This window comes from Orbicella faveolata, unplaced genomic scaffold (assembly GCF_042242905.1).
Source record: "Orbicella faveolata isolate gen_17 unplaced genomic scaffold, um_ofav_v1 contig_25, whole genome shotgun sequence".
Taxonomy (NCBI): domain Eukaryota; kingdom Metazoa; phylum Cnidaria; class Anthozoa; order Scleractinia; family Merulinidae; genus Orbicella; species Orbicella faveolata.
In genome coordinates, this window is record NW_028301553.1 from 25,035,001 (window position 1) to 25,050,874 (window position 15,874).

Below are 15,874 nucleotides of genomic sequence, written 5' to 3' on the forward strand. Positions count from 1 at the left end.
AGCAGTTTTTAAAAACTGGATCATTGTATAACGCAATAGACCCTTTTACAGTTATCTGCTCGGTGACCTGGCCTTTGAATGGCGGCGAGGCTGGAGGTGACCTTCCTTAAGATACAGTCCTCTCTGCTTTTGTCACGTAAATTAACCTAGTTAGCATTAGAACAACTTGTTCTACACAACAAAAGCAGTGAGGCCTGCATGTATCAAAACAAGGTCAACTCCAGCCTCGCTGCCATTCAACGGCCAGGTCACTGAGCAGACAACTGTAAAATGGTCTATTCGAGAGTTTTCATTGGCTTAGCTATCCTGGGTTATGAGCCATTATACCATGCTCTACAAATACGGTTAGCGTACGCGTGATTTCTTGGGCGTTTTTATTTTTATTTTAGTTTAGTTTTCTGTATTTTGGGGGCGTTTTTAATAAAACAATTATTCCACTCGCGCCTGTTGGATATGAGATGATCTTAGCCAACTCGATTTTTGACGCTCATCCTGCCGGCTCCAAGAGGAAAAAGAGGAGAGCGTCGCACTGCAAATATTCCTTAATTTGCAATGATTTTCCCGGAATTGTTTAACGAACTGCGCCATTTTCGTATCTTTTCTTAATGAAAGCTGCCAACGGCTTTAATAAGGCAGCTTTGTGAATCTGTGTAGATTTACAAAATGACTATGAAAACTATATGCCAATGTTAACCTGTAGTGTTGCTTTAAATATTTCACGAGTCCTGCAGTACTTCGGCGCGGTTTTGGCTACATCTTAAGCCGAGTCAAAATACTAATGGTGAGTAAAAACGTGCAGAGACACTTCGCACTAAGATTCCTACCAAGCGAAAAAAGATTATCCCAAGTCTTTCTTTCTTGAAAGCCAAATAAAACTGGATTTGCTTTGAGCGTGCAGGATTGGAACAAACCTGTTAAACAGGTTTAGTAGAGTATGAAAACTGTTGGATATTTTTTTGTACTTGTAACAATTTTGAGTTATTTGTACGCTAAGGAGTGAAGATGAATAAAGAATCTTTGAAGCGCTCGCGGATCGCGAACGAGTCTACGTAACGCACGAAATTAGCGTACGCAGTAGAAGGTTTACGTCACAAATACTACTACACTGTTACTTCGCAAAAGGGTTTGCTTAACAGTGTTGCAGTGTAATTTGCAGCGTGATTTGTTGCTTAACCCGGCGTCCTTTTTCCTGCTTGAGGTTAATGCGAAGAAAAATGCCAGGCCTTAGGGATGAAGACAAGGTGGATCCAGTTGAGGCACAGCTCGAGGCGCAAATGGAATTGAGTCACCTCCAGCGGCAGTACCGCTGTATGCGCAACGACAAAAGAACTTACACCGAACAAACGGAAAATACAGTGAGGAAACAAAAGATGGCCATCGAAGCCCTAGTGAAGGACAATGAAGAGCTAGAAGCAATGATTCAGGTGGCGAGAAGCCGGCAGAACGAATTGCTTGATCAAGGAAACGTGAAAAAGATTGCGGATCTTCTTGATCGCGAAGTACAGGTTCAGGAAGAAATCAAAGAAGAGAAAGAGGCTGTCGCGCGCGTTGAAGACGAAGTCGCCGCCATGAGTGAGACGATCAACCAACAGTGTAAGAAAATGGGAGGTAGCAAGGATGTTTATCATCAGAAACACGTCGCGAACATGAAGCTAACTCGAGTTTTGGAGAACAGGTTGGACAAGATGACTAAGAAATTTAGCATTGCCCTGACCGACAATTTGAACCTCCGAGAACACATCAATCACATCGAAGGGCATAAAGCAAGGTTTCTGGACCTATACAGGCGTTTGCAGATTGAACTCTCCGAGGGAAAGAAGGAAATCGATCGAATCTTGGAAATGGCGACGGCGCATTTCAATGCTAGGGACGAAGCGCAGCACAGGATGGCGTCACTGCGCGAGCGCGCGGAAAGAGATCTAGCCATGTATAACGCAGACATAAAAGACGTCAAGCGCGTCCTCGAGCATGATCGGAAACTTCGCGAATTCATGACGGCGAAAGCCGAAGATCGTGTGTCAGTTCTGGAAGAAGAATTGACAGCTCGCACAGTTAAGAAGCTCGAAACTCAACTGACTGGGCTGCGTCAAGAGGCGAGCAAGTTTGAAGACATCTTCGATAAGATCAAAGAAGCTACTGGCATCGACGACACGGACACCTTGGTGGAGTCGTTTATTGAGAATGAAGATCAAAACTTCGCGCTGTTTAACTACGTGAACAACTCAAATACGGAAATCGAAACCTTGCAAGATGAAATTCGATACTTGAAGGATGAGATCGAGATGATCAAGAGAGAAGGCGTCGAGAACGATGTGCGCAGAAAAGTAATTCTCACAGAACTGGAAGCGAAAATGAGCGCTGCCACAGACGAGTTAACAATCGTGAAAAAGGAATACAAGATGAGCAGAAGACAGCTGGAGCTGTTGAAGCCAAAGATCGAAGCCGTTTTTAACTCGACCAAGTGCGACCGCGCATCCATTACAGAACTTCTCGGAGGTGGAGTGACCGTCGACGACAATAACATCATGCAATATCTCGGAATTATTGAACAGAAATGCAACCAGCTCTTACAGATCAAAGCGCTACAGAAAGTGAAGTTGTCCATGGGCGAGGCCGGAGAAACACCTATAGATGGCCTGCAGGGAGCTGGGCCCCACCCTGCGCACGACAACATTTCCATCGTGCCTCCACCGATCGAAGAGGAAGGCGATCACTGGTATTCTAACGATGCTAAACCACTGACCATCGAAGAAGTTCAGGCTCTCATATTGCAAGGGAATGTGCGGGGTGGAAACTTGAAGGGCGCAGGGGTGTCGAAGTACCCCGTGAAAAGGAAGCGCGCGTAATAAACATTTTTCAGAAACTAAATTTAATTCAACAAACTGCCCTATCTGATCAAGTAACCTTTTCAGTTATTTCTAACAGTGGAATTTCAACTAATTTATGTGGAAAATAATTAATTAATTAATTAATCAATTTTAACTAATAAAGGTGCTGAATGAATTGAGCCTAATTTTTCTGGCTTTGTTTTGGAAATCTCTAGATCAGAGTATCTTTTTTAGCACGATTCTGTTTTTTGTTATATATGAGTACTAAACTCCAAATTGGCCGAGCAGCAGTCATTTAGTAGCAACTAAAATCTCGGCCACAAGAAAGAAGGATGTTTTACGAGCAGCATGAATAACATTTTTATACAAGCTACCTAAACTTGAAAAAAAGTCCGGCCGATGTGTTTCGAGTTTAACCTAAAGCAATCCGTTTTAATTTTCTCCAATTTCCCCCATCTGACCTCTTTCTGGCTCTCCCGTGTTTCTTCGTTATTGTAACATTTCGGTTTCTATGACCAGTTGGTAAGCTAAGTCTGCGTACGAGCTAAGTGGCCCATCACTACAGCCGCGTATCTCCGGTTTCTTCCCGGAATGAATCGTTTAGGAGTATTTCTACTCCACCCTGGTTACATGGGATGCTAGTCCATCACGATAGCGCTACCCCCATCATTAAATTCACCTGGATGGAGAGAGGCACTGTGAGAGTAAAGTGCCCTGCCCAAGAACACAACACAATGTCTCCGGCCAAAAGACAAGAGTAATCAGGCTTAAAAGAGCTCTGTCACGGTATTTTGAGTTATTTTGGCCACATACAAAATTACCTTTAAATAGTAGGAAACCTGAAAATAACAGTTCAGTAAGATAGAAAAACACCAAAGAGATAATGACAAACCATAAAGGAACAAGGATGGCTAAGGATGGAGAAGATTGACACGGATTACAAACGACGAATTTGAAAAACTGAGGCTAAACTTTTCAATATGCGCAAAGCGTGACTGAGCTCCTTTAATTTCCTCAAATTTCTCCAGGATTTGCGTTATTCATTCGTTCTAAACTTTACTGGGTTTTGATTGGATTGCTGCCAGATTGCTAGTATAGGATTGCTGAAAAATAAAGTTCAAGGACCGTTAACATTCAGATGTGTATGAAAAAAAAAAAAAAAAAAAAAAAAAAAGAAGGAAGAAAAGAAGAATACTCGTTAGCGATATCCCGGAGAAAGTTCCATAAGAAATGGTCGTAGATGCTCGTGGTCTCGCTTAGGGGTGTAAAGCGAGGATTTCTAGGGTATTCTGGACGAAACACCGCTATTTTTAGCTGTCAAAGTTAAATGGGGGTTTTGCTATCATTTCGGTTTTTAAAAGTGAAATATCTCAGGGTCAAATAGAGCCCGAGTCATGCCCAGACTGATCACCTTTAGGGGTTTAATTCAAATTTTCCGAGCATCCCCGACCTTCTCATATGAGAGCCCCCCCCCCCCCCCCACTCCCCTCGGGCAACGATCGTAGTTGTCGTCCTTGCAACGATCGCTGAGATGCACTTATTCAAGTCTTTAGACATCTTTCTCCGCAGTTCAAATAAATCATATATTCCCTTGCAGTAATTCACCATAGACGGGTGCGAACTCACAACATTAACGTGACCAGCTGTCAGTTGGCTTGATAGCCCATGATAGCTGGTCACAGCTTGGCTGTATGGCATATCGCAAAGGTCATGGGTTCGAATCATGTTAAGTCTGAATTTTGTTTACACGCTTTGTTTATCTATGCTTTGCGGTTATGTAATTTCTCCTATTCCACCCTTAACATGGAAACAAAATTAATTGATTTAGCCGCAGTAATCTGCCGATAATTATGGAAAACCGAGAGACATTAACCTTTTGTGCTGAAAGAGCAAATAAGGAACAAGTTAGGAACGAAGATGGTTTTAATAGTTTGTGGCTTATCTGAGCTAATATGTTTGACCAATGTTAGCTAATGTTAGTCCACAGGTACCCTGTATATATGTATAATTATCTCGCAATACCTGAAAGTTTTTTTTTTCAAGTTATCAGCATTGTTTGTTACTTCACACTTCAATGCCTACCTTGTGGTCTTTACGAGCATTTGACAGCATGCGAGCAGTGCTTCTATTTTTGCGAGCACGAGCAGTGATCAAATTTGTCTTGCGAGCGGCGGACTTTTGGAAAATACAGGTGGCGGGCAGCGAGCACTTCGTCATGTACCTTCACGTGAGTCAGTGAGCTTCCGTGAGTGGATGTTCAAGGAGATTTAGCTACAAGATCTAAAGCTTTCTAACCCAACCGTTGTGAACACACCACGAGAAGAAGCTAAAAGCTTCCCTGAGACTTTGAAGTGTTGTGACATGGAAGGTTTTTTTGGCTACAAAATTCTGAGTTAATGTAATCAACATGGCATTTAGTCGCATTTGGAGTGTCGGTTTCGATGATCGGCAAATTAGTTTCCGGCTGATTGACTGAAAAAGATTCAACGCAATGAAGCTTCATTTGGAGGCTTCTGGGATCTGACAAATTGCAGCCATACCGCTCTGACACGCTCTGAAGGCCGCATGGTAATAGTGATCAATAGTGAGGTTCTTTACGTCAGGGTTCTACTGATTAATTTCTATCTTTGCGGGTGACTTTCGCGACGGAATTCTTATGTGCGTCAGTACCAATAATTAAAACATCAGCTAAACGAGGAAGAATGCCCGGGAAAGCATGTTTTCCAGAAACATTCATAGCGCGTGCATACTTCCCCAATGTTTCCCAGTTTTGCCATACGGGAATAGATCACGTTTGATATACTCGATGTTCTAACATGCCGCCCAGGCTTCCATGACAAAAATTCACGGCAAATTTTTCAAGTTTCTATTGGTCCCTCAACTCCCTTGAGAGACTTGGATACAAAGAAAACACCACCAGATATCAGAGAAGTTTGTCCTGAAAGCTTCGGAGCAAACGTGGACTATTGAGCACATCTTAACGAGAATCCGAGCATGCGAGCACTTGCAAAAATTTGGTGAGCACGAGCAAGCAAACGCGCATCTAATTTTTGCGAGCACTTTTGGATACCCTTTAGTTCTTTGAACAGCCGACTATTTTGCCTCCTCGGTGACGCCGTGGATCGGCGAAATGTGGAATATTGACTTAACTAAATTCACTCACTCGAAAACGCGCTAGATTATATCATTTTAAGCTTTTGAATTTGTCGGTGACGAAGTTTATCACTTTTTCAGCTGAGCAGCTCTCCTGATCAAAGCTAATCAACAACCGACAAGTTTTGCTTAGTCATCCTTGCTCGCGCGATTTCGCGCGTGGTCTAGCACGTGACTAAAATATCACGTGATCTGAAGTTCGTACCAGTCTCAGGATACACGACATTTTTCATCAAACATGGACACAGATGTGCTAAAAGGTTTTGTGGTCCTAGTGTCTTTACTGTTCTCAGCCAGTGGAAGTGTCCAGGAAGATGTGGCAACAGTGTCAAGAGAGAGACATTTATTTGTGCAGAGAGACTCGCCACTGCCAGGCTCTCCTAAAAAGTTGCTCAAGATTGAGAGCGAACAACCGTCTCGGTCCAGCGGCGACCAAAATCTGCACGACTTGTTTCGTCGAGTACGACGATCGGTGGTAGACCCAGATATGAAGCCAGAAGCTACCAAGGTAAGACTTGATTCTGTTGTTTGTGCTCTGAAATTTCGCTGTAAATTCGTGCGAGCTGGTTAAAGCGACTTAAAGCGTGCTTTGCATATGTGATTGCGAATGCAATATTCTAATTTCGCATTATGTCATCTTGTTTTCGCTGCATCTGTAGTTCTTCTTCCGTGTCGGATGGGTTCTGTACAATCAAACACTGTTTTTAGTCGTTAAGTTGCTTTCTTTAAATGCAGTCTCTAACCTAAGTGTTCAATTCTGTTTGAGTGTCTTTTTGAGCTTTTAAAACAGTTTATGCAAAATAAACGTTCAAACTTCCTGTTGAGTAGAAAATAATGTTGACGTGCGTAGCAGACGGTACGCGACCGTCGGAATATGTTGATTTTTATCAAGCAATGTTAGACAGCTGCGATCCGTGTTTTCTGCCCACCAATTTGCCTCTTGGAGTTATGCTAGCGCTAATTAGAAGTCTTTGGAAATACTTGAACGAAATTATTTACTCATTTTGTACACATAACAGAAGTTAATTAACAACTACATAATCGCAGATGTGCTTGTGTGATTCGATTGGTCTGCTATTTGGAATCCGATATCGGCCGGCGGTTGACTTGAATATGGTGCACGGTACTAAAGTATATCAGAACAGGCAGTATTTTTATCTCTATTGGAAAATGACAAAATGATCTGTTTTTGTATTTGTTGATAAGGAGGGGGCACATGTATTGTATTGCTGGTCTTTGAGCCTACTGTAGTTAATGCTATGATCTCTCTTGACAACTGCGTTGTTTGTCTTCCCATCAAACTTGTACAATGTCCTTATGTGACTGCCATCAGTATTTTCCTTTTGTTTTCAAATGTTGAAGTTCTTGGCAGGGTAACTAACAACTACCCTAATTAGCATGAGAAAAATAAAAATTGAAAGAGTCTTGTATGCATCATTATGCAAATCTGTTATTGTTATGAATGTGATGATATGCTATCTCAAATGTTTTAATTCTCCTTTGTCCATTACCTAAAAAGTAATTTTTTTAAAAAAGGCTTTTTATAGTGATTAACCACTCTTAACTCGACACAGTGATCTTCTTTCATTGTAAGTTGCAATCAATGGATGTTTTGACAAGTTTGGATATGCCAAATCTATTCCACAAGTGGATTTTGCTCAATGTCTGTTCAGACATGCTTCAGTGCTTGGGACATTTTCAATGAATAGTTTCCAACTGGTCATTTGCTTAATTATGGCAAGCCGTTTGTAGCAAAATTTAATCCTTGCAATAGATGTTTAATCCTTTACATAATGGTTTTATTTAAAGATAGAAAAAGGCATTCAATCCAATGGTAAATAAAATTTTTGGTTCAATTCAATCTTTTAATTTTCATGATTCAATCCAATACCTGGAATATTGATTCAATCCAATATCTAAAATATTGATTCAATCCAGTACCTGGAATATTGATTCAATCCAGGGGATTCAATCCAATACCTAAAATATTGATCCAATCTAATACCTGGAATATTGATTCAATCCAATACCTCGAATATTGATGCAATCCAATACCTGGAATATTGATTCAATCCAATAGCTCATACATTGATTCAATCCAATACCTCAAATATTGATGCAATCTTCCTGGGCCGAGCGCGGCCAACAAGAACGAGAGTAACTGAGCACTAGAGAGCACTGAAAACATGGCGGGCGAAGGAGAACTAGATTTAGAAGTTGAGCTTCCTAAGTTTCTTGCAGACATCTTGGATAAAACGGAAATAATTTTTGAGAATTTTGACTCACAAGTTGCAGAAGCGCACGCCGAAGTTCTTGTTCAAACCATTAGTCTGCTTAGGTAAATGAGACATTGCTACAACCGAGACACAAGGGACACGGAAAATTTAGATTCCATTGCTGCCGCTTTTGTAGATGTGCTCAGTGTGTTTCGTTGCAGAGCTATTACTCCGTCAACTGTTACTGCGGATTCCATTACGATAGAAAGCGAAAAAGGACGAAATCATGGAAGACCATTTCTTAAAATTCCTGTTGAGGTGCTCGAGGAACTTTGAGGACTAGGATTCATCTGGACAACGATAACAAAGATGATTGGAGTTTGGCGATGGACAATTCACAGAAGATTGACAGGGTATGGCTTAGAAGATATGAGGGGTTTCGACAGCGTACCTGATAAGGAACCGAAATCATTCAAGAGTATGGATATAATTTTAATTCATGGCAGGTTTCTTTAAGTCCATTTGTTAAGAGACTAATAGTTGCATGACTGTGACATGTTGTGTTACCCGAGTTAACAATTGACATGTAATACGAGATTTTGTATTTTGAGCCTTTGTTTTGTTCTGTCGTATTATCGAGATCGTGTTGTAAGCATATATTCGCATACCGTCATCGCGAGGAGAATAAACGTACGAGTTGGAACCGTTTAAGTTACTTCGTTGTTTGTTTCGTTATTTTACGATTGTTACCGTCAACTGATTACAACACCATTGGGTTACGGGTTCAATGGAGGAGAATAAGAGAAAGGTTAGCAAAATTAGATCCCCAAAATACTGTCTTGAGATGGGGTGCGTAAATTCGCTTTGGCATCTGGATGGACATCACTCTCTGATCCGATGGAAAATACTAATTCACGGCTGTATAGACGGATTTTCTCGGAGAATAACGTTTTTGAAATGTAGTGCCAACAATAAAGCAGAAACAGTTCTTGAATTGTTTCTGGGTGCCGTTAAGAGAGACGGAGAATTTTGGCCTTCGAGTACAAGTAGATCGTGGTGTTGAAAACGTTGGTGTGTGCGATACAGTAGAGCAGGTTAGAAGAGAGGAGAGGGGCAGCTTCACTGCAGGGCCATCAACACAACCAACGAATTGAAAGATTGTGGAGGGATGTTTCCGTTGTGCTTCCCACTTGTACTTTTACACTTTTTGTAGTATGGAATTGTCAGGCATCCTGGACACTGATAAATCAGTGCATGTTTCCACCTTACATTTATTTTTCAAACAAGGATAAACCTTGCTCTTTGCCAGTTCACTGAAGCTTTCAACCACCAAATGGTAAGAAGAGAAAAAAAACTGGTTGCCATACCAAATGTGGCTTAATCATATAATGCAGCCTGAAAACCCCCTTTCAAAAGGAAAGTCATATGATTTTGAATACTATGGTGATGATCCTGATGGTCCAACTCCATTGGACAGTGATAACAATGTTATAGTTGAAGAAATTGACCTGGGACAACTTGATTCAGTGCAGTCATTTGTATTGGAAAGGCTAGATCCCTTAAGATAATCAAGTCAAATGGGAGTAGACATCTTCCAAGAGGCTCTAGAACTAGTGACAGTTAAACTTGGGCAACTGACAATTGCATAATACTACATGTGTGTGGGCTGGGTAAAGGAGATTATGGCCCTTAAAGTATTTTTGCAACTCAATTCACAACAGAAAACCTCACCCTGTGTCAAGTAAATTATTTTCTCATCTTCCTTTTCATTGATATACAAAACTCAGAAACTGCTTGAATTACAGAATGCCTAACTTCTAGCAACACAACTAAACTGAAGAGAAATCAGGGCATTTGATAACTGCCATGTGCACTACTCTGCCTTGCAGATTTTTCAGGTACTTATCAAAACAGATGTTAAATTGTTGCAAAGTTAATTTGTTATCTTATTTTCAAAAGTACCCAGGACACAAGACTAACTTCTTGGTGCACTGGCGTAATGGCTACTAACAGGACTCATGTCACTAGCCAAAACTAACTTTGCACCAGCCAGCCTTTTTCATACACAGCTTCACTGACTTTTTTACAAGAGTGGTGGTCAATCTTGGACATTTCTTGTTGCATCTAAAACGTTAATAATAATCACTAAGAAAATTTCACTCCCACAAACACGAATCCTGCTTTTCTTGAATATGCTTATGTTCAATCTCTGATGTACTTTTATCAGTGTTAGCATTTTCTTTTATCTCCCTTTAATAGTTAAATATTTATCATATGCTTATTAAGGCAATTATTTCCATGAGATCCACTCATAGTTTCCCTGTTTTCATTAGTTTCTATTCTCTTCAATCAGTTTTACTTTGTCAGGATAATTCTCAATTTTGTTTTCATCCAGTAGACCAGTACTCCATTCCATCATGATTGTCACATTGGCTAGTGAAAGTGCAAAAATCTACGATTCAAAACTGAAATGTATGGCTAGTTGGCAGTAGTGTTAGCCTTGAGCCCTGGGTACCCGATAATATTCACAACAAATTGGTGCCATGTTTATCATAGAATATCAAGAAAAACATCGTTTTTAGGAAAGAAGTACCACATGTGGGTTAAATAATACAAAACATGAGACAACAACATTGAAACACTTAAAACACATCCCAATGTTCAATGATTGCTGTCTTGTAAAATGTAAAGGTTCTTATTTCAAAAATAACTTAAAGCCAGGTTTACACAAGCAGTTTTTGTGAGAAACATGTTTGACTGTGCACACGGCACAGCAAAAAGTTTGTTTACAGTTCAAAGTTTAGTGTGCCAGTATTGATTGGACAGCAGAAATATGCACAATACCAAAGACCAATGTGGTAGCAAAATTTGCCACAGTTTATGTTATTTGCCACAAAAAGCTAGCACACACAGCTTTTAATAAACAAATATGTTTGTCACATAAAAATTAGTTAACTTACATCTACAAAAGCGGCAGTAATGGAATCTAAATTTTCCGTGTCCCTTATGTCTCGGTTGTAGCACTGCCTCATTTACCTAAGCAGACTAATGGTTTGAACAAGAACTTCGGCGTGCGCTTCTGCAACTTGTGAGTCAAAATTCTCAAAAATTATTTCCGTTTTATCCAAGATGTCTGCAAGAAACTTAGGAAGCTCAACTTCTAAATCTAGTTCTCCTTCGCCCGCCATGTTTTCAGTGCTCTCTAGTGCTCGGTTACTCTCGTTCTTGTTGGCCGCGCTCGGCCCAGGAAGATTGCATCAATATTTGAGGTATTGGATTGAATCAATATTTGAGGTATTGGATTAAATCAATATTCCAGGTATTGGATTGCATCAATATTCGAGGTATTGGATTGAATCAATATTCCAGGTATTGGATTGAATCAATATTTTAGGTATTGGATTGAATCAATATTCCAGGTATTGGATTGAATCGATATTTTAGGTATTGGATTGAATCAATATTCCAGGTATTGGATTGAATCATGAAAATTAAAAGATTGAATTGAACCAAAAATTTTATTTGCCATTGGATTGAATGCCTCTTTATATGTTTAAATAAAACCATTATTTAAAGGATTAAACATATATTGCAAGGATTGAATTTTGCTACAAACGGCTTGCCATACTTAATATCACTAAACAACGTGATGTCTGCAGCAAACGTGCAGAGACTGGTCAGTACTTCCCAGGGAGGGAGGAGCATAAATGCTCAGTTACTACTATATTGCTTATTTTCACTTACATGTAGTACTTAGTATTACTTCTTACCAGCCTTCTACTTAAAAACCTTAGTAACAGCTCTGAAGAGAGCAACATGTAGTGATTATTTTTTGCACCATGACATGTGTACACTGTATACACGGAATGCAAATATGGCAGACCACTCAGTGGGTATCCAGGTATGAGTCGCATGAAAGCAAGGTAAGTCAGGCTTTGATGTTTTGTTTTGACAATGCTTCCCAGGAAAGTCTTGTCCATTTTGTTTTCCCCTCCTTAAGCGTTTTTGTGTTCCTGAATGCCACCAGAAGGAAGTGGAATCTTCCACAATGATTTTTAGTTTCCCTGTTTGCCTCTGAGAGCAAAAAAGATGAAGGAAAGGAGTTCACGATCGCTGAAGGAACTGTTTAAGTTTCTTCGTTACATTTCAGGCTGGATGATTCTAGAAAATGTATAAGCGATTGCTTTAGCTCCAAGTCGTCATTTGAGTCAGTGCTATCACTGGTTTCAACGATGGGGCAGTTGAAGTTCATGCGCTTGGATATTACACCATAGTATTTGTTTCGTGCAGTTCTGTGCGAGTGGAGGTGGACATCAACAACTTCTTCTTTTGAGACAGAGGTTGTCTTCAAGAGGAGCTTTTCTTTACCTTGGGGAAGGTACTGGTCATGCAAATCGTGTTGGAATACCACCAGAAACCACATAAGCTCGTCACTTAAATGATTTTTCTAAGACCTTCTATCCTGAAATGTAGTGAACAAACTTTGGTTCCCATGGCGATCATGAAGTCCTTTCCTTCATCTCAACGAATTACATTGATCCAAGTATTTTCCCTTAGAGGCAAACGGTGTCCAGAAGATTTCTATCCCTTCTTGTGGCATTCAGAAAGATAGCAACTCATATGCACAGCGAAATAAAACAGACCAAATCGACGACGACGCAAGAGTTTTCTGAGGAAGCATTATGAAAACAAAACAGCCTGACTAGCCTCGCATTTGGTATATAGTCGTGAAAGTCACATATTCATGTAACAGGTGCGAGAGTCATCAAGAAAGTTCAAGAGATGAGACACAGCTGTTAAGTAGATTGCTATAACAATTGACCATCAAGTATGGCTGCAACACAAACAAGCTTAAAGGCTGTTGTAATATTTGACTATGTTTGTTGGAGCACAGAAACTATAGTTGGTTAAAATTAATTTTGTGAAATACATTATAAAATACCTTTATAATATTTAGTAATGTTTTTATAAAATTAAAAGCTTTGAAGTATAGAGTGTGTTAACTGTATGTACAGTTAAAGTGCACCTAACCCCCAAATTTTTTTTTCGCTAATACGAATCTACTTGTTATTTGAAATAGTTCTGCGAAAAAATTTTTGGATTCCGTTAAATCCTCGATTTTCTGTGCCCCGGCGAAATCTTGAAAAAAGCTCCAAAACAGTGCCATTTTGTTTCACGACCGAGTTTGAGGAGAATGGGTCCAGCGGCTCTTGTGACGTCTACCCAGGAAGGTTGGATATCTCACGTCCTCTCATTTCCTTCAGGATAGTGCAATACACATTCGAAAAGTGCGCAGAAACGCCTTCCAGAGGTGCTATCGGCTGTTGCAGCAATATTCCAGATTTAAAGAAAGATATGCTGTACAATTTACTGGCGATGATCAGCTAATGGTGCAATAAAGACGTAAACTATGGTTGATTTTGTCGAACCGAAACAAGCGAACTGAATCTGTGAGAACCATTGAAGAACTCTCACTGGAATTTGTTCCGCAGACTTTCGAACGCTATTTTCATAAATTTTCTGCTTAAAGCTAACCAGCAATTTCTAGAAATACTACCGCAAACCTATATCTTCCAATCCCGCAGTATTTATAACATAACCGGCAAAGTTGTGTGATCTGATCATGATAAATAAGCGTTATACTGACATGTAAATAGATCGCAACTGTACGACGCTAACCAACACTTATTTCTCTTTCGATTTAGATGAAAGTCGAAGATTAATCCTTTAGAATTACATGATAACTAAATTTTTAGACTCACAGAGTTTTTCGAAGGTTTGGAAATCAGCAGTGCAACAAAGATTCTGTGCAATAGCGTCAAAAATATGACCGCGTAACATTATCTGCGGACTGCTTAGGGAACACATCCTTTTCGCTTATCCGACGAATTTCACTGCAAACTTTAAGAGCAATTTACATTGGTTATTTGGAATTACGACTTAAACGTGTGACAATGTTAAATCGGTAATTGTATGAAATGTTTCCTTCCGCCTTGCTTCCCGCAGCTTCAAAAATACAGGTCCAAACAATACGATTTTCAATCGATCGAAGCCAATGTTTTGGAGGTCATCAAGTCTCCAATACTGCAACACGTACGTCGCTCTTACAAACATGAAGCATTCAACTGAAAGTAAAACACAAACTGGATTTAACAGAACAATCACACCTTGACAAAATACATTCTCGCTAAGGACAAATGTAAACGGGCTATAAACACGCGTGGGAATCTTATGTTTAGTTGACGAAATTACCATCCAAAGCAGTCCTCGAGTTTTCTTTCCTGCTTTTCGTTTGCCTGCTCCTCCACTTCGTATCTAGCTTTCCATTCCTAATATACAAGAAGCTCGTCCGCAAAGAAGTCCTCCCCTTCGTCGCTTGAAATATTGTAAGTTGCTCTCAAAGCTCTAACCAGTGAGTTCACAGTTGTCGAACGTGCTCGATCGAAGTTTATTTCGGAGTCTTCCGAATCGAAACTTAACTCTGACTCCAGTGACGAAAAAGAAATGATTCTGAGACAAAACTTGGACGTTTTAGTCCCAAAATACATCGGAACGATTAGTTTTGTGTTCCATTTTCTCGAGCAAATACAGTGAGTTGACTGAGGCGCTATTGTGTTTGGTTCCTGGGTAGATGTCATCAGGTACCGCCGCCCCAGACTCCCTAAAACGCGGTCGTGAAACACTTCAAGCGCAACTTTGAAAGGGCATAGAAAATCGAGGATTCAACCAAATTCAAAAATTTCTTCGCCCAAATGTTTCAAATAAAGTCTAGATTCGTTTTAGCGAAAAAAAATTTTGGGGGTTAGGTGCACTTTAAAGCTTATCTGCAGTTGGCAAGAGTTTTTTCCTCTTGAACTTAACATTTTAGCGTTTTTGTTATAAAATATCATTTCTCTATGACAAATTGGTTGCACTCTAGCTGTAAATACTTCTTTTTTAAATTTTACTGGAAGTTGTACAAGTGTAACTACAGCTAGTAGTAAGTAATGACGTCTACATGTATGAGTAAATATTATATGGCTACATGCACATATGTAGCTCTGTGAGCAGGCAAAATGTGCAAACCCTGCGCTGTGACTGGCTTCCCAAGCCGGCAGGATGGCACCATCTTGCCCACTCTGGATTACAAGCTGTTTCCTGCAAGAAAATAAGCCATATAATAAATCCTTTGTTAACCAAGATTGTTTGGTCAAGATCGCAGGATATTGGCCTTGCTCTTTTTTGCGCATAAACATGCAAAAAAAGAACAAAGAAGAAGGCCAATAACCAGCCATTGACTGACCCCACACTTGGTTAATAACCCATGTGTATTGGTCACAGCATTTCATTGTCATACGTTTAGTTCAATACGAAGCTACTGTTGCAAGTAGTTAGGGAGTGCTCCGACTTTTAAAATCTTTTGTCTTCAGAACTAAGTATTAATGTACATGTTATGTCACTGATCCGTTTAATTCCCTACCTGTCAGTTTTTCATATGTGACTTATTATTGTCAAAATACCCTGCAAAACAGCTTTTTTTTTGTACTTGTTTTGTTTAGATTTATCATCGAGAGCACAGGCGTACAAAATGCCAACATTAGGTGGACAGTAAGAGTCGGCTCCAACAAAATTAAAATTATAATTTCTTCTTCTCTATATGTACATGTACCTTAATAATAAACATTTTGCAACTCATTA

At 39.9% G+C, this 15,874-nt stretch overlaps 2 protein-coding genes and 1 pseudogene across 3 annotated transcripts in view; all 3 read left to right on the plus strand.

Moving 5' to 3' along the window:
- LOC110068536 (neurocalcin homolog pseudogene) overlaps positions 1-441 on the plus strand; it is a 14,444-nt pseudogene extending 14,003 nt beyond the window's left edge. Inside the window, exon 2 of the transcript XR_016208849.1 lies at positions 1-441. This exon is cut by the window's left edge and continues 1,133 nt beyond it. The product of XR_016208849.1 is annotated as a neurocalcin homolog pseudogene (transcript).
- Positions 442-1,101: 660 nt separating this feature from the next.
- LOC110068625 (outer dynein arm-docking complex subunit 1-like) lies at positions 1,102-2,846 on the plus strand. The gene has a single exon (XM_020776036.2). The coding sequence runs from the start codon at positions 1,203-1,205 to the stop codon at positions 2,844-2,846; it is 1,644 nt and encodes a 547-aa protein (XP_020631695.2). The 5' UTR covers positions 1,102-1,202.
- Positions 2,847-6,176: 3,330 nt separating this feature from the next.
- Positions 6,177-15,874, plus strand: part of LOC110067835 (uncharacterized) — a 71,415-nt gene continuing 61,717 nt past the window's right edge. Inside the window, exon 1 of the mRNA XM_089294150.1 lies at positions 6,177-6,489. Coding sequence (XP_089150276.1) covers positions 6,220-6,489 — 270 coding nt within the window. The 5' untranslated portion in view covers positions 6,177-6,219. The remainder of the gene's footprint in view (positions 6,490-15,874) is intronic.

What these genes read in the sequence shown, in the direction of transcription:
- LOC110068625 (XM_020776036.2), top strand. Translation starts at nt 1,203, where the DNA reads ATGCGAAGAAAAATGCCAGGCCTTAGGGATGAAGACAAGGTGGATCCA.